General features: G+C 42.5%; 1 protein-coding gene across 2 annotated transcripts in view; it reads right to left on the bottom strand.

Annotated features, from left to right (window-relative positions):
- lrp2a (low density lipoprotein receptor-related protein 2a) overlaps window positions 1-23,088 on the bottom strand; it is a 53,039-nt gene that overhangs the window by 17,029 nt on the left and 12,922 nt on the right. Inside the window, exons 12-52 of one of the 2 annotated variants that reach the window (XM_040028156.1) lie at window positions 21,894-22,117; window positions 21,260-21,466; window positions 20,970-21,172; window positions 20,686-20,826; window positions 20,283-20,486; window positions 19,526-19,718; window positions 18,391-18,516; window positions 18,142-18,272; window positions 17,805-17,942; window positions 17,417-17,698; window positions 17,040-17,279; window positions 15,457-15,576; window positions 14,891-15,007; window positions 14,418-14,798; window positions 14,065-14,079; window positions 13,519-13,767; window positions 12,731-12,942; window positions 12,462-12,646; window positions 12,133-12,361; window positions 11,822-11,999; window positions 11,554-11,682; window positions 10,634-10,800; window positions 10,284-10,427; window positions 10,080-10,189; window positions 9,434-9,611; window positions 9,119-9,332; window positions 8,789-9,028; window positions 8,405-8,593; window positions 6,783-7,715; window positions 6,538-6,703; window positions 6,302-6,460; window positions 5,927-6,216; window positions 5,632-5,832; window positions 5,418-5,444; window positions 5,278-5,313; window positions 4,936-5,178; window positions 4,723-4,848; window positions 3,550-3,669; window positions 2,830-2,961; window positions 1,284-1,485; window positions 909-1,204 (exon numbers count right to left, since the gene is read on the bottom strand). In XM_040028156.1, coding sequence (XP_039884090.1) covers window positions 909-1,204; window positions 1,284-1,485; window positions 2,830-2,961; window positions 3,550-3,669; window positions 4,723-4,848; window positions 4,936-5,178; window positions 5,278-5,313; window positions 5,418-5,444; window positions 5,632-5,832; window positions 5,927-6,216; window positions 6,302-6,460; window positions 6,538-6,703; window positions 6,783-7,715; window positions 8,405-8,593; window positions 8,789-9,028; window positions 9,119-9,332; window positions 9,434-9,611; window positions 10,080-10,189; window positions 10,284-10,427; window positions 10,634-10,800; window positions 11,554-11,682; window positions 11,822-11,999; window positions 12,133-12,361; window positions 12,462-12,646; window positions 12,731-12,942; window positions 13,519-13,767; window positions 14,065-14,079; window positions 14,418-14,798; window positions 14,891-15,007; window positions 15,457-15,576; window positions 17,040-17,279; window positions 17,417-17,698; window positions 17,805-17,942; window positions 18,142-18,272; window positions 18,391-18,516; window positions 19,526-19,718; window positions 20,283-20,486; window positions 20,686-20,826; window positions 20,970-21,172; window positions 21,260-21,466; window positions 21,894-22,117 — 8,077 coding nt within the window. The remainder of the gene's footprint in view (window positions 1-908; window positions 1,205-1,283; window positions 1,486-2,829; window positions 2,962-3,549; window positions 3,670-4,722; window positions 4,849-4,935; window positions 5,179-5,277; window positions 5,314-5,417; window positions 5,445-5,631; window positions 5,833-5,926; window positions 6,217-6,301; window positions 6,461-6,537; window positions 6,704-6,782; window positions 7,716-8,404; window positions 8,594-8,788; window positions 9,029-9,118; window positions 9,333-9,433; window positions 9,612-10,079; window positions 10,190-10,283; window positions 10,428-10,633; window positions 10,801-11,553; window positions 11,683-11,821; window positions 12,000-12,132; window positions 12,362-12,461; window positions 12,647-12,730; window positions 12,943-13,518; window positions 13,768-14,064; window positions 14,080-14,417; window positions 14,799-14,890; window positions 15,008-15,456; window positions 15,577-17,039; window positions 17,280-17,416; window positions 17,699-17,804; window positions 17,943-18,141; window positions 18,273-18,390; window positions 18,517-19,525; window positions 19,719-20,282; window positions 20,487-20,685; window positions 20,827-20,969; window positions 21,173-21,259; window positions 21,467-21,893; window positions 22,118-23,088) is intronic. The other variant, XM_040028157.1, reaches the window with a different exon arrangement.

Raw genomic sequence — 23,088 nt, 5'->3', positions numbered from 1 at the left:
CTCATTTACACTCGGCTCATGTTTGCACACCCTGTCCTCAATTTTTATTATTATCATTATTATTATTAACAGGCATACATTAAGAGTCAGATAACTGTGTGTCACACAACCAGGTCCTTTAGAATCACCAACTGACCTGATAAGCAGGTCTTTGGACAGGTTCAGACCAGGCGGCTGATACACTGCTGTGCTTTTAAGCCGTTTGCTAGATTGGCTACCTCGTGTAACTACTCTAACTACACTATCAAGTACTTAAGGTTGGGTTAGTAAGTGTTCTCTGTGTTCTCCTTTAGTTTAGTCTATGATATGGACTCATACTACGCTTTTTTTTGATTCAAAGCACTTTTCAATGTACACATTTTTAACACTCACACACATGCAAACCTGGACAGATACATCATGGGATACTTGGGATACTCTTCCCCAAGGATGCTTCAACATACAGATGCAAGAGGTGAGGACTGAACCACGAACCTTCTGAATAGTCAACAGCCCTCTCTAAATCCAAGCCTAGGTAAGAATTGTGCAACCAGCAAGGAGTGTAAAATGTCTATAAGTGTGGCTGAATGTGTATGATTTCACACTAGTACAATTCAAAAAGGCAAGTCTAGTTTATATAAATATGTTTTCTTGCCTTTCCCAACAGCCAGATTGAAAATGGCTGCCGTCTTGTATTTTTGAAAGACTAATGAGGTTTATCAAAGGAGATAATCATAAAAGAGTTTACATACCAATTTTGGTGCTTGTATGCACCTGTGAACAATTTCCCTGTAATGTTAAATTATCTGAGGCTCTATTGTTTTACAAAGGTAGGAAAGCTTCAGTTGAGTCTGTTGCTGAGCATTCTTCTCAGTGAGGCTCACATCTTATCAGAGCGAGGAAATGCTGTCAAAATACTTTTCACTCACCGCATCCTTTCTCGTCGCTGTTGTCAGAGCAGTCATCACTCCTGTCACACACCTGGCTCAAGGAGATACAGTGACCATTCTCACATTTGAACTCCCCCGGGGGGCAGGTGGGTGCTGGCGTGTGGCACATGTGCTCCAGCTCATCGGACTCATCCCCGCAGTCGTTGTCGCCGTCGCAGACAAAGTCACGTGACACACAGCGGCCGTTCTGGCAGGTGAACTGATGTTGCTGGCAAGGTTGGTACGTGCAGCCCTGCTCATCGCTGCTGTCTCCACAGTCGTTACGACGGTCGCACCTGATTTGAAGAGCAAAGAAAATGAACTCAAATTTCCAGTCAGACTCATCACAGATGATATCCCAGCGTTCCTTCTAACCTGTAAGAGCTGCGTATGCAGAGACCATTATTACAGGTGAACTCGTTGATGCCGCAGGACCTGCGCGTGCAGTTTTGACGCTCATCTAAAGCATCCGCACAGTCCGAATCGCCATCACACACCCAGTCACGGGGAATGCATTTCCTCTGAGGTGGCCTGTTGTTCACACATGTGAACTCTGCACTTGAACACGTTCGATTGGCTGAAAAAGACAAACAAAACAGGCAGGGGCTTTACAAGAAGTTAAATATTGAATGCGGTGACCCAGCGTCAACCTACATATTTTGTGAATCCAAAAACATTCCAAACTGTATTTCAAAACATGCGGCTATGACCACAAATTCTTTATCCGTCTCATGTGATCACTTCACATTGTTTGAAGTGAGTCTCCTACAGCGCTGAAGTCTTTAGCTTCAGGCATCTTATTTTTGGAGCGCATGTCGGTGAAATATAAGAATCTTGATCCACCTTGAGCCAGGAAGCCAAAGAAAGGAGACATGCACAAAGTAACGAGTGAAGCAGGAGAAATTAGGAATGTCAGCTCCTTGGACTGGAGACCTTCTACAGGACACTTAGATGCTGGCAGCTCACTTCCATTGTCCCTACAAACAACACTCACCCAGTGGTGTGTACCTAAATCAGCATCCCGAATAACAACAGGAAGCAGGAGGGGGCAATCGAGAAGTGGTGGAGAACAAGAGGATGGTCTTCGAGGCGGGATGGGGCGGTAAAGAAGTGAGAAGACGTAGTAAAATAATTAAGCAGAATTACCAACTCGTGGCTTAATACCTCTGCAGTCAATAGGATTTGCTCTTTAACTGAGTCAACGGTGTAGGGACGAGCCTTCCATTTTCATTTTGAGTTATTGTGTAAAGTTATGTTCAATAGCGTGTGTTTTAAAGCATTACATCACACCAGAGTTGACCTTTAACCTCTTGGATATTAAATCTTATTTAATCATTTTATCTTGTTAAACATTTCTGTGAACTTTTGCTCGAGTGGCTGAGTGTGTCCCAAGATTTTGGTGATACTGTAGTTGGGTGAATATAAAGTCATGTCCAAGATTTGGTTTTTTTAGATCGTGGTGACCTTTGACCTTTGAAAAGCAAATTTTAACTCTAACCACCAATTTTTCCAAATTTGTACCAAGTTGGACATTCTCTCAAGGCACTCGGGCAAGCTCACACTCGTGATCGTGGCAAAATTTAGTCGAGATTTCAGGTTATTATCTCATAATTTTACTCATGGATACCCAGTTGTTTTTTAACTGCTGGACAGCTGCCATAGTTACTAGTGCCAGTCTTCTTCTTCGTGTTCTTTTGGATGCTCCCTTTAGGGGCTGCCATAGTGAATCATCTGCCTCCAGGTAACCCTATCCGATTATTTCTCATTAGCTTATTGGATATAGCAAAGACGACCAACTGTCCTCAATGACCCATGCACGGACCAGCACTTGTATCCATGCTGGTTACAAACACAAAAAGGACAAATAGAAAAAAGAGTGAATGAAAAAGGGGGAAAGGATATAGGACTAAAGGACACATACCACAGTTATGTCTCTGATCTTCATCACTCATGTCACCACAATCATTGTCCCCATCACAGATCCAGGACGAGGCAATGCACCGGCCATCATCGCAGCGAAACTGGTCTGTGTTGCAGGTTCGGATCAATGTGGCTGCAGGTACAAATCACACACATTAAAATGTATATAATACACCAACATGAACACAGTGTGGCGACTTTATAACATATGCCAACTCGTTTCTATCCAATGTAAATGTTCACTCCCTGTTTTTTTATTTTTGTAATTGCCAATTATCTCAGGTACTTCCCCCATCTGCTTTTCCACTAATAAAGAAGGCACAATACAACACTGGCAAAGCTTTCAAAATAGTCATGGCAACTCCACATTCCCATGCATGGTGAGCTATCTAAACAAAAGCCAAAGTGAGGCTCTGTAACCCCTGGTGGACAAAAGGAGGGGGAGGTGCTGTTTGTCAGAGGACATTGAGGGGCGTCACCACACAGGAATGCAGCACACAATAGGAGGCCTGACTGACCACATCATCAACAAAGAAATACACCACTGACTTGCAGTCCCCGCTACATCACTCACGGAGCTCTCTCACACAGCACACAGATGCAGATTGGCGGAGAGGCATAAACACACAATAACAGAGCAGCTGATGACGGGGAAGGGGGCAGACACACAAAGCCAAAAGGCCCATTTTGGTGGTGAGAGAGTTTTTTTTGCAACACTCACTACAGGAGAGGGGTTCATCAGAGCCGTCACTGCAGTCAGCCCCTCCATCACAGTACCAGTGGGCGGGGATGCAGCGGCCACTCGAGCAACGGAACTCGCTCTGGGAACATGTGGATTGAGCTACGGAGAGGATGCAGAAAGTCATGAAATCTCTTTTTATTTCTAATATCATTCTGGCTCATAATAAATCTTTTTGAGGATTAATATATAGTATGCTGATTTGTAGAATCTGGGAGCTGAAAAGTAAAGATCAAATGATTATGTGACAACCTACTAGAATAATTACTTATTCATATTTTTTAAATTGTTTTCTCACATTGTATTACAGAAACATTGTTGCAAATAAAAAACTTAAATATCTGAAAAACCAATAAGTGTCTGAAGTAACATTATGATGCCACTTGTACAATTTTGTGTCAAACAGCAAACCTACATAATATTCATTATCTAATTGCAGTACCTGAATTCTCTATCCGCTTCCTAGACCATACAGCATTTTACCTCTTTAGGGTTGTAATAATGTAATACAATATGTCAGATGTTATTAAATCATTACGTTGCCTAGCAACCACCCAGCAACGAACTAAAATGACCCATTTTTAGCACATAAACAACATCTACCTCTCCTATTTTTTATTTCATTCATTCTTTTCCTTTTCTTAATGTGATTAAGTATATCATTTTGCCAACACCACAAACATGCCGATGGAAATGTACCAGTAATAAAAACACAGGAGAATAGCAGAATGAATGAATGAATGAATGAATACATAACATAAAATCCCAATACATCAAATTATAGCTACAATGTAACACTCCACCTGTCCGGTCCAAGTCCATTTACTTATCCTTACAGAAACTGTGGGCTGGTACCAAAGTTTAAAATAACAATTTGCCTGATGGCACATGCTGACAATTATATTTCTTTAGGTTAATTATACTCGCTCTTTTCTTCGTTGTGCCACGGGAAACAAAGGAATGTAATTATAAATGAATAAATGTTTTTTCACTTATTTTTCTTCATAAATTAAATAAATGTTAATAATAACATCCATGTCTTTTCTCCTACTTTGGCAGAGATTTTTAGCAACAGCAACAGTTACCTGATGCAGTTATCAACAACTGCATCAGGAAAAAATAACAACTTGATCCTGATGTTGTTGTTGAACTTACCACAGTGTGTAGGACTCTCATCACTCATATCCCCACAGTCGTTGTCTCCATCACACAGATACGAGCGTGGGATGCAAATGTTGGTAGACTGACATTTTGTTTGCTCTGGCTGGCAGGTTCTCTCCGCTGAGATGATCGCAAATGAAAGCACATTTAATGCAAAAACAACTTCCATCAGTACTTTCCTCTATGTGGCACACTAAGGATACTCACGGCAGTTTCGTTCATCAGAGGTGCCATTGTCGTAGCAGTTGTTGATACCATTGCAAACATAGTCCTTTGCAATACAGCGTCCGTTGTTACAAGCAAACTCTGTGTTTGGGTCACAAGGTCTGAACAGACAGCCCACTTCATCGCTATTGTCCCTGCAGTCATCATAATGGTCGCAGCGGTAGTGGTAGGGCACGCATCGCCCATTGCCACAAGTAAAGACGGTAGGCTCACAAGTGTGGAAGGCTGCCAAACAGAATCGAGATGAGATCAGAGCTCTGGCCAGAAGAGTGAGATTGAAGGAAATGGGGGCTTGTACACTCGACCATTAAAAGCTCATTTTACCTGACAAGGCAATAAAGGATGACAGCAACTGTGGGACTGCATGCAAAGACAAGTATATTGATTCATGTGTTAGTACTGATTTGTGTTATTCCTCAAGACGGTCATTGGAAAAATAATCATAAATATGCAGGAATACACACCAGCATAGCTGAGGATTGCTTTATGTCCTTAGAAATAAAATTTTAAAGCAGAAAAAGAGCATTTGTTAGAATTAGTAACTTTAAATGATTAAGAGTTGCATTTAACAGAGAGGAGAAGGACCTCAGGAGGGCTCTATAAGGACTGCTGTGAGAGTGAGATTGTTGGTAACCCAATAAAACTCGTGACAAATTTAGGATTACTGTGAACACCTACCACAGACTCTTTCTAACTCGTCACTTCCATCTCCACAATCGTCGTCATTGTCACATTTCCACTGGGCTCGAATACAGCGGCCATTCATGCAGGCAAACTGCCCTGGCTGGCAGCGAGTCCCATTATCAGGGATACAGTGTTTGTTGTCGGCGAGGTACCAGCGGCCCTCTGATGGACACCGACACTCAGCTCCATTAGGTCCTAACGTGACAAAATTGCAGAACAGTTTGTGTTATTCCTTCTCAATTAAGGCACTAGAAGAAAAACATGCTCGAGACAAAGGGGTTTCTTGTACCTGGAGTACAGATGTGGCTGCAACCTCCATTAAACTGCTGGCAGGGACTGTCACACTGCTGCTGCTTTCTGCCAGCTAAAACGTGGATGTCCATTGGTCGAGATGGAAGGTTCTGGATCATAACCCTCTGGTCAGAACCATCGTGTTTGTTGGCTCGGTAGATGCTGCGGGTGTTCCAGTCAGTCCAGTAGATGAACTGGCCAAACATGGTCATAGCAAAAGGGTAGATGGCTGTGCTGACAATAACTTCACGGTTGGAACCAGTAAGAGAGGATCGCTCAATCTTCTGTCTGATGGCAGAGCAAACAGATTATAATGGCAGTTGCTGCAGATTAACAGGACAACAAGATAAAATAAGATTTTTTCAGCTCTTACAAGCTGGCATCTGCCCAATAAAGCCTCTCTTCTTCATAGTCCAGGGTCAGGCCATTGGGCCACACAAGACTACTGTTCACGATCTCTATTCTGAAGTTTCCACCTAAGGTGGCACGCTCAATCTTTGCATGGGTTCCCCAGTCTGTCCAATACATGTATCTGTTGAAGGAGAAAAATTCATTTATAAATGTGCCGTTTAGTCTTACGAACGAAGATAGAGTCTGCGTAAATCTTACCCCCTGCAGGGATCTAACATGATGGCCCTTGGCCTGGACACATGAGCAATTATAGTTCTTTGGGAGCCATCAACAGACATAGAGCTAATGCTCTGGTTGACATAGTCACTGTAGTAAATTCTTCTGTTTATCCAGTCATAAGCAATGCCATCAGGAGCACCAAGATCTGTCAAACCACAGAGATCACAACGCCATGAGCAACGCATCAACACAACTAAACTTACCAACATGAGTGTAAAACATACCTGAAGCCACCACTACAGGAGCCGAGATGGGAGAGGACAGGCTGATGTAGCTGATCTTGCTTGATCCTGCACCAGAGCTCTGGGTAAAGTAAATCCTTCTGTCCACGATGTCAAAATCCAGTGCCACAGAAGTACGAGGCACATTGACGACAGGGAAGGGCAGCGCATGGTCATCCGGATCGAGTCGCAGACTCCGGACAGTGCTCTCTGTAGTATAGATAAGGTAATCGTCCCTTGACACCACACAGCTTTCTCCATCTGCTCCAAGATTCCCAAAAGCACAGCTGCATTTTTTATTCTGACTGCCTGCATTAGAACCTGGGAGAGCAAAGCAGAAGTGGGCACAGCCTCCATTGGCTTCCAGGCAGGGGTTGTAGTTAAGCGCTTGTGCACTACTGGGCTGGGTTCGCTGGTCAAAGATGGTAATGTCCCTCAGCATATTGATATTGTCTCTAATGACAGCTGGTTGCTCTGTGTTTCCTGGCACTTTGCTTGCTTGGAACACCTTCTTCAGGTTTCTGTCCACCCACAGGATGTTATTCTCAAACACTGTAATCCCGTAAGGAGTTGGGTAGCGGCTGCCATACCTGACTATTTCCGTCTCTCCTCCTTGGGGGCTGACTCGAGCAATCATATCCAGAGAGTCATCGACCCAGTAAACATAACCAGTTTGAAAGTCCAGAGCGAGGCCTCGAGGCGTGATGATCCCTGAAGATACTAAAACCGTGCGATTGGTTCCATCCAAGAGCGCGCGCTCAATTTTTGGGTTCTGACCATAATCAGCCCAAAATAAGTATCTGTTTCTGGGGTCTACAATGATGTGGCGTGGCATGTCCACCTGGGTCTTGAGCAGCACCCTACGGAAAGTTGTGTTCAGGTGGAGCACCTCAACATACGTCTCAGTCAGGAAGGCATTGGTGAAATACAAATTCCCTTAGGAGACAAAACCAGTAAAGTGTGCATTTAATATAGTATCAACCCCAGTCATGTTAAGATAGTTTTGAAAGAAACTGGTCATGCTTGGTGTAGCAGTATAAGTTACTGGGATGATTGTGTTATCAGTACAACATGGTAACTGGACTAGCATTTATAGTCTTTTTCTAGTCTCGGCTCTTTCACATGTTTTCTGCCGTTCATTTTCTTGAGTGTAACCAGCATTTTGCAGCTTGCTGTAAATCCTGTGTATTTACAATTACTAACCTACCTCCTTGACTGCTCTCGATTAGGTAAGATGTTGTGAAGTTGTTTTTCTTTATCACAGAAGTAACTGTGATATTGTGCATGTTAGTTGTCTTCTGTGGTCTCTCAGGCTTTTTGGTGTTGCTGAGTTGGCCAGTGCATTCACTCTTCAACACTCTGAATCAACTGAATTAACTTCAGATATTATGTCTGCTTCATTTGTCATGAAATAACAAGGCAATGGGCCTCATTTGACCGTGAAGCTACTTGTCAGTCAATTGTCAAAATTATTTTTGAGCCTCTGAAGACTGTGGGTAGAAATGGCCCACAATTTCTAAACAGTGCAGAATACATCCTGTAACACAGATTAGTTTGCTGTAAACCCATCTGCACATTACTTGTGTGGTAAACAAAACATGTGCTTAAATGAATGAACGGCATACCTGCCACCCAGTCGACAGCAATGCCTCGTATCCCGTTGCGTCCGATTCCAGATGTCACAATGCTACGTAATCCTGAGCCATCTGGCTTGATTCGTCTGACCCCGTTCTGTATCGCCACAGTGCTGCTGAAGTCACACCAGTAGATGAAACCAGAAGCCATGTGGACATCAATGTGTAAAGCATTACGGCCTGTAAGAGGATAACCCAGTCATTAGAGGTCATTACTGTCTCTTCAGAGGGAATGAATGCAAACAAACAACAACAGATCACTAATTTATTTAGTTGATTACAACAAAGACTAACCCACATTTTAAAAAGTTTATTACTAATTTTATTACAACCTGCATAGTTAATTATGTATGCAACAGTATTACAATCTCTGACCTCTTCCAGCTACTGGCACCATGGCCTCAGAGTGGTCTGACCCTTCTAGACTGAAGCCTTTAATAGCAGATAGAGTAGAGATGACGACGTAAGACTGGTAGGGAGAGCAGGTCCTGTTGTCGGCATTAACTTTAAAACCTGTGGCACATGCACAGGTGAACAGACTCTGTGGCCGAGGCAGACAGAGCTGTTCGCACGCTCCCACGTTGTTTGTGCAGCCATTAGATGTACCTGCAGAGGCTGAGAGCGTAAACAGAATCCAGTGAGACTAAAGAGCAACAGCAAAGATAATATAGGCAGTGAACTGAGGCAGATCTGTGTGTTACTCACTCTCTCGAAAATGAACTTTCAGAACTCTGAGTCCAGACACGTTGTCTCGCATCACGACCTTGTTGGCTCCAGTGGACTTGTCCACACGCTCTATCACCTCAAAGTTGCGGTCAGTGTAATAGAGGTAGTTCTGATAGACAGCCACACCCCAGGGGTGCGACAGGCCTGTCACTATGGTGATGCGGTTGCTTCCGTCTGGATCGCCACGTTCAATCTGCGGCATTTTAGGGAAACCAAAACAAATTAGTGCTTTAAATAAATTGTAAATAATTATCAGGATTAAAGCACCTTAGAGAGAGCTAAGTAAAAACCCACCACGCCAGTGCTTGTTACAGCCCAGTATAACTTGTTCTCTCGGATGTCCACAGTAATGAACTCAATGTGATCAAGATTGTTTGTGAACAGGGTGACGGGGTTCAAGCCATCCATGTCTGCAGATGCCACCTTGGCAGGGATGCCACTCTCGGTTCCCTGGTCTGTCCAGTACAGTTTGCTTAAGAACATGACAGACAGTGTCAGCGTCTGCCTTTGCAATTTAATCACAGATGCAATACACATGCATATCACGTTTAAAAATTTTTAAAAGTTCTAGCAAAACAGAGAAGCACACTGTTATCGCTAAATGTATACTGTTTAAATATGAGGCGCAACAATATCAGCATCTACAGCAATAACACACTTTCTAAGCTGAATGAACTATCTTCCATTTGAGAACTCATGACGATGAAGTCATAGAGCAGAAACTTAATGAGCACATAGTGTCTTCATGCGGGAGTAAACAATCTTAGAAATATCTTGTGCTTGACTGCACACTGCTGGGGTTTTAGAGTGCAGTGTAGTATTCAGTAACACAAGTTGAGATCTCTTTAGAAGCCGAGCAGATGGCAATGAGGAGGCTGTTAGAGCTCAGTAGCTGTGTGGTTGAGCGATCTGTGCCAGGACTGTGTTAAATAGGGCTTACCCACGTGCTGGGTCCACGGCAATGCCAACAGGACTACCAGCGCCAGTTGGAGAGCCGTTATTTGTGATTAGAGTTTTCCGGTACTGTACCTCCCCTCTCAGCTTTAAGACCTTTGCCAAACACAAAGAGGTGCAATTATTGTGCTGCACAACTGCATTGCAACACTAGTTTTGTTTTTACTGAACATGGCATTATTCGTTTCACCTCAATAGACTGTGTAGCTGGATTGGTGTAGTACAGATTCTCTGTTATCCAGTCCAAGGCCAGCCCAACCGGGGAGCCAAGAATGGCTGCAGGGGCAAACTCTGTCCTGTTAGTGCCATCTGACTTCACCCTGTGGATCTCACCCTGAAGGACAAAGACAGACATATTAACTTCAGCATGAGTCTGTATTATGTCTTCTTAGCAAGTTTATTGGCTTTTTTTTTTTTTTTACAATGAACCCTTATGACATGCACAGGATGTCTCTACACAACACTTGAGTTCCTTATTTACTTTTGGGAAAAGGAATAAAGAACTATAAAGCTGTATAGTATTTCTGCACAGTCACTTACTGGGTGCTCCACCCAGTAGATGGTCTGTTCATTGTCATCAAAATCGACATCGTAGCCATTTTGAAGCCCAGCGACAGGAACCATGGCATCATTACTCTTGTCATCCGGGTTCAGGGAAATGCCATAGATGATGCTGTCTCTCACAACGACCAGGAACGGATCCTCAACTAAAGGTGGAGTAAAAAAAGCAAAAACATTAAAAAGACATTAAACGTTTTTTTCTACAGTATGACAGCAAACCCAAAGCAAAAAAAAGAAGAAGAATACTTTTAAAATTATTAAACAAATTCCAAGACAGAGCTCAAAAGATTTGCCCCCAGGATGCTTTCAGTGCATGATATCTGGTGCAAATTACACATCCCTAGACATCCCTAAAAAACCCTTATCTATAAAGAGGATTGACTGGTGAAAGCTGGTTGCACAATCTGATTTGCTTTGTCATCACAGATTAAAATCAATGAATGGTTGTAGGGCATTTTCATTCTTGGATAATCGCTGGCCTCAGGGGGAGACTGTGTCCTGTTTGGTTTGAATGGGTTGAAACCTGAGATGAGTTAAGCTGGTGACCTAACTAAGACTCCTTGAACACTGAATTAAAGGTCCCTTGTCTTTTTAAGACCTTGAAAGACACGCATATGATTCTTAATATTTATAACTGGAACAGCAGTTTACAAGAGAATCTAAATGGGAGACTGTTGACAAGTATCTGGATCGTTCAGGTTAGTGTTTTCAAAGATTTATTCTCTTACCAGCATTGAGATAGCTGCAGATAAAGCATGAAAGCGCCATCCTTTCTGCTGTAGCAATAACCACAGCTGATGAAGACCTGAGTATTTCAACATATCTGCTACATCTGATCTGACTTCCTTTTTCATCAAACTGAGTGATGAGTGTTTTCCTCCATGTGGCAGGGCGCATACCTCTGGTGCAGGTGATTTGGTCCGCTGCCAGCATCCAGCCTGAGGGGCAGGCACACGAGTAATACCTCGGTCCCACAGCAGACAGGAGGCAGATATGAGTGCAGGAGCTCCTCAAGCAGTGATTTTCCCCTGCAAGTTGTCAAACAACACATGCACACAGACAGAATCCAAAAAGTCAGGTTCTCTCATCATGTGGCCAACAAAATGGTCAGCATCAGCAGATAAAGATGAAGCAAAGACTAGATCAGGTTCAGTCTATTCATCATACCTGCTGGCTGCCTGGCTGGGTGCACTGCCACCAGACCCATGGGCTGAGGGAGGTTGAACAGCATCACTGTCTGGTTCTCCCCATGCCACTTATGAGCTCGCATCACACGGTTGATGTATCTGTCGGTCCAATACACAAAATCCTCAAAAATGGTAATTGCGTGGGGGTGTTGCAGTACCTTTTCATAGAGAGTAGCAAAAGAAAACAAAGTGTGTCTCACACATGCTATTCAGAAGAAAACTGATTATTAACATAAACGTTATCATTATAGATGTATCACTAGCATAAAGTCTGCTATCTCATACACTCACCAGGTCACTGGCCAAGACTTGCTTCCTGTTGTTGCCGTTATAATCGCAGAAGTCAATGAAATCCAAGTAGGCATCGGCAAAGTACAACAAATTGTTTGGGTAGTCTATGGTTAGACCATTAGGCCAGTACAGTTTGCTGCTTATGATAACAGTTCTTTGCTTTCCATCCATGCTGGCCCTCTCGATGCGGGGGTTCCTCCCCCAGTCGGTCCAGAACATCAGGTGAGCACTAAAAAAAAGAAACTCTCTCTTAATATCAACTTCTTTGGTGATGAGAAGCTGTGACCATAAAATACAGATTAAAACACACAGATCCAAATTCTTCTCACCTGTCTCTCGGGTCCAGCACTAGACCTCGGGGGTTGGTTACGTTTTCACTCACTAACACAGTTCGGTGGGTGCCATCCAGTTTAGATACTTCAATTGTCTCCAGGACGTAGTCAGTCCAGTACAAGTTCCTCCCCACCCAGTCCACTGCAAGGCTCTCTGTCACAGTCACTCCACTGTCGAATATCTGTGCATTAGAGACTCATTCTTAGTTAATGTGCTTGACGGTCAAATCTGACTTCATTCAAAGCTGTTTGCAAACTACACTCACCACGACTCTGTCGCTGCCATTTTTGTGAGCACTCCAGATTCTGTCCTGGCTCGTATCAGACCAGTAAACCCGCTCAGTGACTGAGTCAAAATCTAGGGCGACAATGTTGCGTCCATCTCGAACAAGTGAGCGGACTACGTTGGGTTGGGTGGTAATGTCATCTTGCACAATTTGATTCCGACTTGCCACCAACAGGAAAGCCTGACGAGAATCTATAAACATGAATCAAAATCCCTGTTATCTATTTTTCAGTTTCCATTCTTGTGCTAATAAGAGGACTTATCAGCTTTTGTGTGCAGACCAAAACCATACAAAAAGACGGTTAAATAGCCCCTACTCAAATGACAATCCTTTGGGAAGGAGCTTTTGTCCAAATAAGGTCCTATTGTATTGCAAAGTCTTTCAGCGGGTTATCTGTTGGGAAGAGGAGCTCATGTCAGGCACGCTCCCCATACACAGCCCTTTGTTTGTGATTATGTCCTAATTACACTGGTGATGGGCAGTGAGTGACATACATGTTATTTGCCTTATCCTATGAAATCAGAGCAGCAAAGAGAGACAGGACAGAAGAAAAAGAGTGTCAGTCTTGCAGTCTAGGGTCTAAGCTCCCCTTTTAATGTGCCTCCTTACAAGAAGCAGCACAGTGGAGAAAGTATGTGCTGTATAGGCAAATGACTACAAGGCTGATGATCTGCCTTTTTCCTACTTTTATCCGTCATGAGATTATGGATAGTTTTTAAACGAGGTGTATTCAGTGCACAGAAGGTTTGAGCTGTATCCATCCTCACCTGATGCCTTGCAGGTACGCTGGTCTGCTTCAAGAGTGTAACCATCCTGGCAGTGGCAGCGGAAAGAGCCTCTCTCATTAAAGCAGTGCTGGCTACATAGTCCAGGGGGATTACACTCATCAATGTCCTCACAAGTTTTGGAGTCATTGCTAAGCTGATAACCCACAGGGCATGTGCACTGGGCCCCAAATGGACCTTGGATACATCCATGGGTGCAGCCAGCATTGTTGTCTGAGCAGCTCTCCTGATCTGAGTTAAACGCAGGGAAAAGACAATTAAGTACTGGAAAAAAAAGTAAATTAGGCCTTTAATAAATATGCAGCAATCTAATAATAAATTTAAAAAAAGCAGTCACTACATTAATTAGGTATCCTCAGAAATATTATTCTGAGCCAGAACTATTTTTATGCCTGTTTGTGGTACATAATGAATAAACATCTATATAACTATTAAAACACTCAATAGAAATGCTGCATCTGTTGAAACATGAATCAAAACTACAACTGCAGAATTTCTAGCAGTGATTGAGAGTTTGCTTGTTCCTACCTGGCAAAGGTTCATCTGAAAGTTGTGAGAAGGGCAAGAAGGGAAAATCACAGATCATTTTCAAGTTAATACAGGACAAATCACATACATGCTTGATTTTAAAATGAGAATACAAAGACAAACCGATGGCATTCAACACAAAATTTCTGTGAATTTAAGGCCCTCCTGCTTATAGAAAACAAGAACCAGAAAATTGTCAAATTAAACTAAATCAGCTGAGAGATTGATCCTGTTTCGCCATGTGATGTGAAAATGTAATTGAATTTGGTGAGGCCAGACTCAAAAATAAAACAATTAAGTGCTGATATCCAAAGATTATGGTCTAAGCTGAAGAAAGAAGAGAACAGACTTACTGCAAAGGGGAGACTCGTCAGCACCATTGGGGCAATCAGGAGTGTTGTCACACACTGTGGTGAGGTTTATGCACACACTGTGACCGGGACACTGCCACTGCCAGCTTGGACACCGGAAAGGTGGTGTGGGACAGTCTCTTTCATCACTCATGTCTCTGCAGTCGTTGTCCCCATCGCAAATCCAACTGCGGAGCACGCAGTTTCCGTTATCGCAACGGAACAGCGAGGAAGGGCAGGTGCGAGGTGGGCAGGCGTGGTGCTCATCACTGCCATCCTCGCAGTCTGGATGACCGTCACACTCCCATGAAGATGGGATGCAGCTTCCGTCTGATTGACACTGAAACTCACTCTCATGGTGGCACATCCCTGGTGGCCTGGTAGCTGAAAAAAATGAAAATACATTAGCAAGCTAAATAATTATGCAGGACTTTGCTAGTATAACCTCTGACCACTGGAAGCATTTAAATACTTACGACAGTTCTGCTCATCTGAGCGATCGCTGCAGTCAAAGACTCCATCACATCGGTAGTAGGAGTTGATACACTGGTGACCCCTGGAGCACTTAAACTCATTCATAGTGCAGTTGTATACTGAAAAAAATCCAGCCACATACATTAATGCTGATATTTTATATTTCTGAGCTTAGCTATTATGCATATAGATCAATAAATTAAGAAGCTTGGGAAATGTTTGTTGAATATTAAAGAGGATACTGTAATGCATGAATGACCGAACAAATTAATTAATTCCTTATAGGGAAATGGGCTGTGTGAATAAGACACCAGTTCATAACAACTTCTCAAAGTAAGAGACCAGGCTGCAGCAACTCTACAATTAGATCTTCAGAAGTCAAAGTGATCTAGTGAGCAACTAATATTATTAGTTTTATAACTGCAGGCAAAATGAAATTAAACTGATTTTATCAAACACGCACATGTGCTCTAAACACAATGCTTGGCACACTGCAAGTAAGCACCACACTAAACCAGCAAAGTTTATGGGGCTAGCAACTCTGTGTATAATCTAGAACGCTACTTACTGCATCCCTGCTCATCCGCCCCATCCACACAGTCCCTGTCTCCATCACAGACATAGTTAGGATCTATACAGCGGTGGTCTGGACACTGAAACTGTCCCGGATGGCACGTGTTTCCAAGATCTGTCAACACAAAATGTTAGAAAAAAACATGAGCCTGTGAGTTAATCTCCTACATTAGTGGGCAATGCATATAATAGTGTACAAGTCTTAGCTTAAAACGATGTTATTTTTAAGAGGAAAAACAACCATGCTTCTTCAAAATCTAATCAGTGGCAACGTGCAGCGAGTCCACAAAAGAGTGAGTGTTCTCCAAAGAAATAAACAGGATCTTATTAGGGAACTTGGGTCTGGTAGGGAGTTGATGTGCATGTTGCCTGAGGAGTTAAATCATTAAAGTAATATTTATAAAATATTAATCTTCACTAGCCTACTGACTAGCTTTAACACACTCACACACACATATATAAATGTAAAGAAAGTTTTTTCAGAGGACTCTATGCAATCCTGTGAAAAACTAATACAACCTCACTGGTTCTATATATATTAAGAGCAAATAGCAAGCAGGTGCTGCTAATCTAATGCACATAATTAACTGATTATTAGTGAGTATCAAAGGTTTTGCCAGATTGCTCATCTGTTGCTGCATCTGCTCATCTGTTAACACAATGCTGCAATCTGCCCAGGAGTGGAAATCTCATCAAATTCACCCTAAGGTGAGATCATAGAAAACTTAGAGAAATACAAACGCCCTCCCCAAAAAACAATAATTACATCTCAGACTCTACAGGCCTCACTTAGCATTTTAAATGTTATATTTCTTGAGAGTATAGTTAGAAAAAGACTGCACGAGTGTGGCTTGTATGGGTTCCCAGGAGAAAGCCTCTCCTTTTAAAAAATGAACGTGGCGGCATGGTTTAGGTTTGCAAAATTGCATTTAAACACACCAAAGATTTTTGGAACCACATCAAAGATTTTTGGAACATTTGTCAGATAGATGAAACCACAGTGTAGATGTTTGGCCACAATGCACAGAACCATATTTGGGCAAACCAAACACAGGATACCAGTACAGACATCTCCAGCTATCAAGCATGGTGGAGGAAGGGTTATGAATTGGGCTTGTTTTACAGCCACAGCTCTCACCATCTTTTGGTCATCGACTTGACTACAACACCTCTGAAAATCAAAGTATTCTAGAGTCAAATGTGACAGCTGTCTGACAGCAAAAGCTTAGCTGAAATCGAGTCATGCTACAAATCAATCAAGCAGCAGATTTACAACAGCATGGCTAAAAAAGAATCAAGCTGTTGCAATGGCCCAGTCACAGTCCAGGCTTCTACCTGACTGAAATGTTGTGATTGAACCTTAAGAAAGCTGTGCATAAACAAATGCCTGCAACCCCCAGTGAAATAAAGCAACGATGTAAAGAAGAGTGGGCAAAATTCCACCACAATTAGATGAGAAACTGATAAATTCATACAAAAATCAGTTACTTTCCCGTGTGTATTGTGTTGAGATACCATGATAAATCTCTAAGCAAATCCTATTTATGTTAAAGTGTTAGCTTCTTTAACAGCACTTACGGCAATCAACTTCATCCGAACCGTCGACACAGTCATTATCAGTGTCGCAACGCCAGGTGTGTGGGATGCAGCGGTGGTTGGCGCAGGTAAACTGATTGGCAGGGCACGTTCCAGGCACGTGTGTTGGGCAGTTGATTTCATCGCTGTTATCAAAACAGTCATTTTGCCCATCACAGCGCCATCCTGCAGGCACACAGCGCTGATTGGCACAGGTGAACGCAGAGGGGGAACAAGTGGTGTCTAAAACAAAAGAAAAGGTATCATCTTTAATTTAAACCATATTAACATAAGCTGAGTAAAAACCCAAAGGCAAGATTTTTTGTAGGGTTTATGTGGGATTATATAATCAACTAAATTAAAGAAAAAAAATGCATTACTATTAATGCCACAGTTGACTTCATCACTGTTGTCATGGCAATCATCAACACCATCGCATCTGTAGCTGTTTGGGATGCATTTGCCGTTGCCACAGGAGAAAGAGTTGGCCCCGCACTGCAGTGTGGGGGGCTCATTGGAAAGGTCCTCCACACAAGCCCGTTGGTCTGGCGACAGCTTCATGCCATATGGGCAGCCACACACCCTCTGCGAGTCTGGGGCTGGGAAGCAGAAGTGGCTGCAGTCTCCATTAGGATTTGCCGGCCTGTTGCAGAGGTTGGAACCTGAGAAGAGGAGTGGAGGCTAATTAACAGGAATATGACTGACAATTGCAGGCTGAGGCTACGCATGGCAAGCGGAGTGAGAAGAACAGTGAATAAAGGTACTCACCAATCTGAGAGTTGGAGTTGAAAGATTTGACATGCATGATGCCGCTAATGCCTCTTCTGATAATGACCATCTCCCCACCGTCGGTCTTGCGCACGCGTACAATGCTTCCCATGCGCCAGTCAGTGAAATATGCATAGCCTTTAAGGGACAGGAGAAATGGAGCACAGCCACAGTTACTTCATCTTTCACCAACATCTGCTAACAACAATTGTCCATTTAACATGATCATCACCAAAGCAAGACAAGACAGTTTTTAGTAATCAAAACTCACTCATCATTTAGATCGAATGTATGATATTGTACTAGATAACAGGGTAACTTAAAGCTGATGCCTAACCTTCAAAAATGGTGAGACCAAATGGATGGGAGATCTGGGATATGCGGTCCAAAGAAAGTCTGTTCCGTCCATCAAAGTTGCTGTGCTCTATTTTGTCAAAGAAGGCATCCACCCAATACAGACGCATAGAACTGTGAGGACAGCAAAGCAAAGAAATATCAATTTACAATCAACAGCCACATTGAAGCTAAGAGTGGTTCATAGGAGCAACAGTTTATGGGTAAAAAAGAGTAATGGTATATTGTTCACCTCCAGTCGATAGCTAGGCCATTTGGCCAACCAAGAGTAGTGTTTACAATAGACAGCGCATGTGACCCATCACCCCAAGCTCTCATAATCTTCGCTGGCCGGTACCAGTCAGTCCAAAAAATATACCTGATAAAGAAAATGAATAGCACAACATATTTAATTCAGAAACTCTCCCACTTAAGCAAAACCATTAAACTTTATGACATGTTTATCTGAACTTTTGTCAGCGCAGAGCATTTTTGTTTATTTGTTTGTTTGTTTAAGCCAACTTCTTAGTCTTCATTACGATACTGCCTTTCACATAATCAGCTAATCTCAGCTATTTGGCACAGGGGCCTTATGACTTTGAGGCCAAAGGAAATAACAGCTTGTCCTAAATAATCATTCTTTTTAATCAAGGCAGAGTTTAATTTGTGGATACTTTATGAATGGGTGACCAGGGACCGCACTTTGCATGGGACTGCATGGCATTTTTATGCCTCCTAGCTGTATGAGCTGTATATAATTTAATCTTTAATTTCACATGGGGGACAATATGACATGAAGAGACACAGCAAATGTGAACTCTACAGATATGGTGCGAATTTATGTGAACAGCAGCTGAATGCAGTTTTTACAGTTACAAGTATAGAAAAAGGCAATATATTAGTGCAAGAACATTAGAGCATAAGGTTAGATGGACAAACTTGTAGTTTTACATTTTCCTTCAGTCCACTGTAAAGCCCTGGCAAAGAGAAGATGGAGGCATTTCCCAATCATGTTCACATATGGCTTCTTCTTTGCATCATAGAGTTTAAACCTGCATCTGTGGCTGGTACAGTGAACTGTGTTCACAGACAGTGATTTATGGAAGTTTTTCAGAGCCATGCAATGATTCCCATGATAGAATCATGCCTGTTTTTAGCACAGTGCCACTTGAGAGTCCAAAGTTATCAGGGTTATTAGCTATTTTTGGCCTTGTGCACATAAATTTCTTCACATTCTCAGAATGTTTTGATGCTATTATGCACTATAAATGATGAGATATTCAAAGTCTTCACAATGTACCTGGTGCATGTAATGGTGAGCATGAATTTGCTTTAAGGAAAAACAGACAGAAAAATACTAACAATTCGTTGATGTTAAAGTGATTTACCCAATAAGAGGATGCACCACAATGGCTCTGGGGTTATTGAGGTTATGAATGATGGCCCTCCTGGACTTATCAGCTAGCTTCATGACGGATATGCTTCTATATCGGGGGTCAGTCCAGTAGAGGTTCTTTGAAATCCAGTCGTAAGCCAGGTCCTCCACTCCGTCTACTCTGTTGGCTGCCAGTACCTCCCTGCCTGTGCAGATCAAAGCAGTCAGAGCACCGTTTAACATAGAGATGAAAGAGGAACACATTTAAATAAATAGGCTGTCAGCTTCCATTTTCCTCTTCCGGACCGGACAGAAAAAACTAGAGCAACTCCAAAAACAACACCCCTGATCAGAGCAGTGCTGTTTCTTTCTTTCTTTCTTCCTCTGTGTGTGTCTGTGTGTGTGTGTGTGTGTGTGTGTGTGTGTGTGTGTGTGTGTGTGTGTGTGTGTGTGTGTGTGTGTGTGACATAGTAGCTACTTTCACTTCATAACAAAAATTCTTGGTCCTTATTATTTCTATTTTCAGGTCTTTAGGCTGATATCAGTTATATGAAATATGATCTATTTTACACGATCTGTGCTCCTGTCGGTTCCCTCCCCCATAGCAGCAGTTGGCCCTCTTGAGCACCCCCTTAACTCCCAGGGTCGGCCTGGAAAATCATGTGGTAGAGCTCCACGCTAGGAAGGCAGTGCAAACATAATAAGGCTATTATGTTTTTCATTTTCTATGCCATATCTTTAGTTTAAATTCAGCTATACAAGATGCTCACCTGTCCCATCCACCTTCTGTTTATAGATAATATCTTTGGCTGTGTCTGAGAAGAAGATGGCATCATCCTCAGCACTAAAATCCACTCCAACAAAGTAGGAGGGGGATCCAGTAACAGGGAGAATGATGTCCTCTTGAGTAGAGAGGTTGAAAGGGATCCCTCTTATAGCCAGCTGGCTGGAGAACAGCAGAAACTGTCTCACGGCTGTGGGTTTGACATCAGCAGACAAGATTAAAGAAAACAGGCATTAGTGACACAGAGCTGAGTAGAAAACAGTATAAAACTCATGTTGATTTCTGTATACACACTACAGTATTTGTGGCATTTTAAACCAAGAAACATACTAAAGTCTGCAAAAAAACAAACAAACTTGCAACAATTAAACACAGAAATAATCTCTTACCTAAACATCGCTTGCCATCAGCATGCAGGTCGTAGCCCATGCGACATTTGCAGCGGTAACCCAGTCCTCCATTGTCACTCCTGTGGCTCAGGACACAAATCTGCTCACATCCACCTCTGTCTACACTGCAAGGGTTTGGCACTGGACACAAAAGAAAGCAATCCAGGTTACTGGAAAACTTATATAATCTGGGTAGACTTATACTTTACATTAGTAGGAACCATGAGAAGTATGAGCAGCATCAGGACCATCATAATGAAGATTTGTTTCTCTGATGGTCTTACCTTGTGGCTGCTTCAGCTGATGTATCACTGCTACTCCATGTGGGGTCTGAGATGTTCTGTAAACCACTTCAGAGCTGCTATCTGTAAACTTGTTGGCTTTCATCACAGCCATCTTGGTCCAGTCCGTGAAATAGACATTGTGCTCAAACAGACTGATGCCAAATGGATGAGGGATCACAGTACCTCCGTGAACCACTGTTTTTCTATCAGAAAAAACATTAGGGATGTTTATCTATTAGAATATATAAATGAAAAATCTTACTACTTGTTGCATTTGATTAAGTATTTACCTATGCAAGCCGTCATAGGTTGCAGTTTCAATGTAGTCATAGCGGCTATCAACCCAGTAGACGCGCTTAGCTTCTATGTCTAGTGTGATACCAGCTGGCCAGCCCAATTTACTGCTAATGATACCATAGCGGTTGGTTCCATCCATGAAGGCCCGCTCCAGGCCCGGTTGTCCATTCAGTGACTCCCAATCTGAGAAGAACATATACCTATGAAAGGAGGGGAATATATTGAAGTGGGATTATTAGATCACAGCTTCTACATACAAAAAGTACAGCACATGTATTGTCTAACAGAAACTCCTACAAAATTGTTAAAGGATTTTCCTCTTTTAATTAAATCCAGCATCTACAGAATAGCTATATGTCTCCAACGTGGGTGGCTGTACATTAATTTAGGATAAGCAATTTCTCTGTAACCACCTGGCTCTCCTTCCCCCATGAACTAAACTATTGGATTACAATAAGGGTCATCACTTATATTGCTCCTCACTAATCCACCCAGGGCAATCTGCTAATCTCACCTGCCTCCCCCCCCCTCCACCCCATTATTCCATGCCAATGGAGCACGACAGATACTGAATGTGGGGATTGGGAATGGAAGCACAGATGAATGGAAACTGGGAGATGTGCTTACCCGACAGTGGGGTCCACCGCCAGTCCTCTAGGGTTTCCGAGGTTTTCAGTGATGAGTGTGACCCGGTTACTTCCATCAAAGTCCACCATGTCAATCCTGTTGACGCTGGCCTCCACTACATACAGTTTATTGTTCACCCAATCCACTGCCAAATTCTCAGGGTAGTCAACTGATACATTTAAAACCACCTGCATGTTGGAACCAGCCATATCCACGGAAAACACCTGTACACAAAAGATGCCATTGTTTTCAGAATATTAGTCTTTAGGTGGTCACGCTTTACGAAAAAAATATAGGAACATTTTATAGGCTTCATTCATCTGCTTTCTAGTGAATCTAAATATAATGCTTGTCCAGTCTCATTAAAGTAAACCCTAATATTAGCTTTATTTTTTATTTATGTATGTATTTTTAAGACCATAGGCCCAAGATTTTGTCTGTCACCACTGAAATTAAAGCCAGTATGAATGTGGATTGCATACTGGCATACAGTTATAGCTTAAAGCTTTGACAAGTAAGTATTTAAGTGCAATCGAGAACAGTCAAGTGTCAAGGAAGCATCAGACAGTGTATGTTTGCTTATTTAAGTTTTCTGGCTTTTGACATTTCTGTCAAGTTTCTGTCTCCCATTACTAAGAATTCAACAGATTTTTGGAAAACTTGACAGTGTGCAGGTGGTTAGACGGGCACTGCTTTTAGCAGCTCTGCTTCATTTGAAACAAGATCCACACGTCTTAAAAGCAGGATTTCAACTGACCTGTTTAAAGAGAAACTGAAGATGTGGAAATAGCCTGGTAGTTTAACCTTTCCGGTTGCATTCACATGCCCTGTTTGTGCTCTCCCTACTTTTAATCGGACATGCTGCCATGGAGGTGGCTAATATTCACAGATGCCCAGTCAGCGGTAAAGTCATGTGAGAAAGTTTTCACAGGACTCTGTGTAATACTGTGAAAAACTAAGTACACTTTTGCTGCTTACATAGGAATCAAGAGGGTAAGCAACAGCCAGGTGCTGCTAATCTAATGATTATCTGATCATCAGCACGTGTGAGCGCTTCTATAACAGCAGAAGCTTTTTCAGTTTGCTGGTCTGCAGCATTCAGGTGTGTGTTAACACAATACCACAATCTTCATGAGAGCGAATGCCAGCAAATTTACCCCAAGGTCAAACAGAACAATACTCAAGAGCTAAATCT

The sequence above is a fragment of the Simochromis diagramma genome, unplaced genomic scaffold, assembly GCF_900408965.1.
Source record: "Simochromis diagramma unplaced genomic scaffold, fSimDia1.1 OVJJ01000343.1, whole genome shotgun sequence".
NCBI lineage: Eukaryota > Metazoa > Chordata > Actinopteri > Cichliformes > Cichlidae > Simochromis > Simochromis diagramma.
This window is presented reverse-complemented; position numbering and strand designations above follow the sequence as displayed.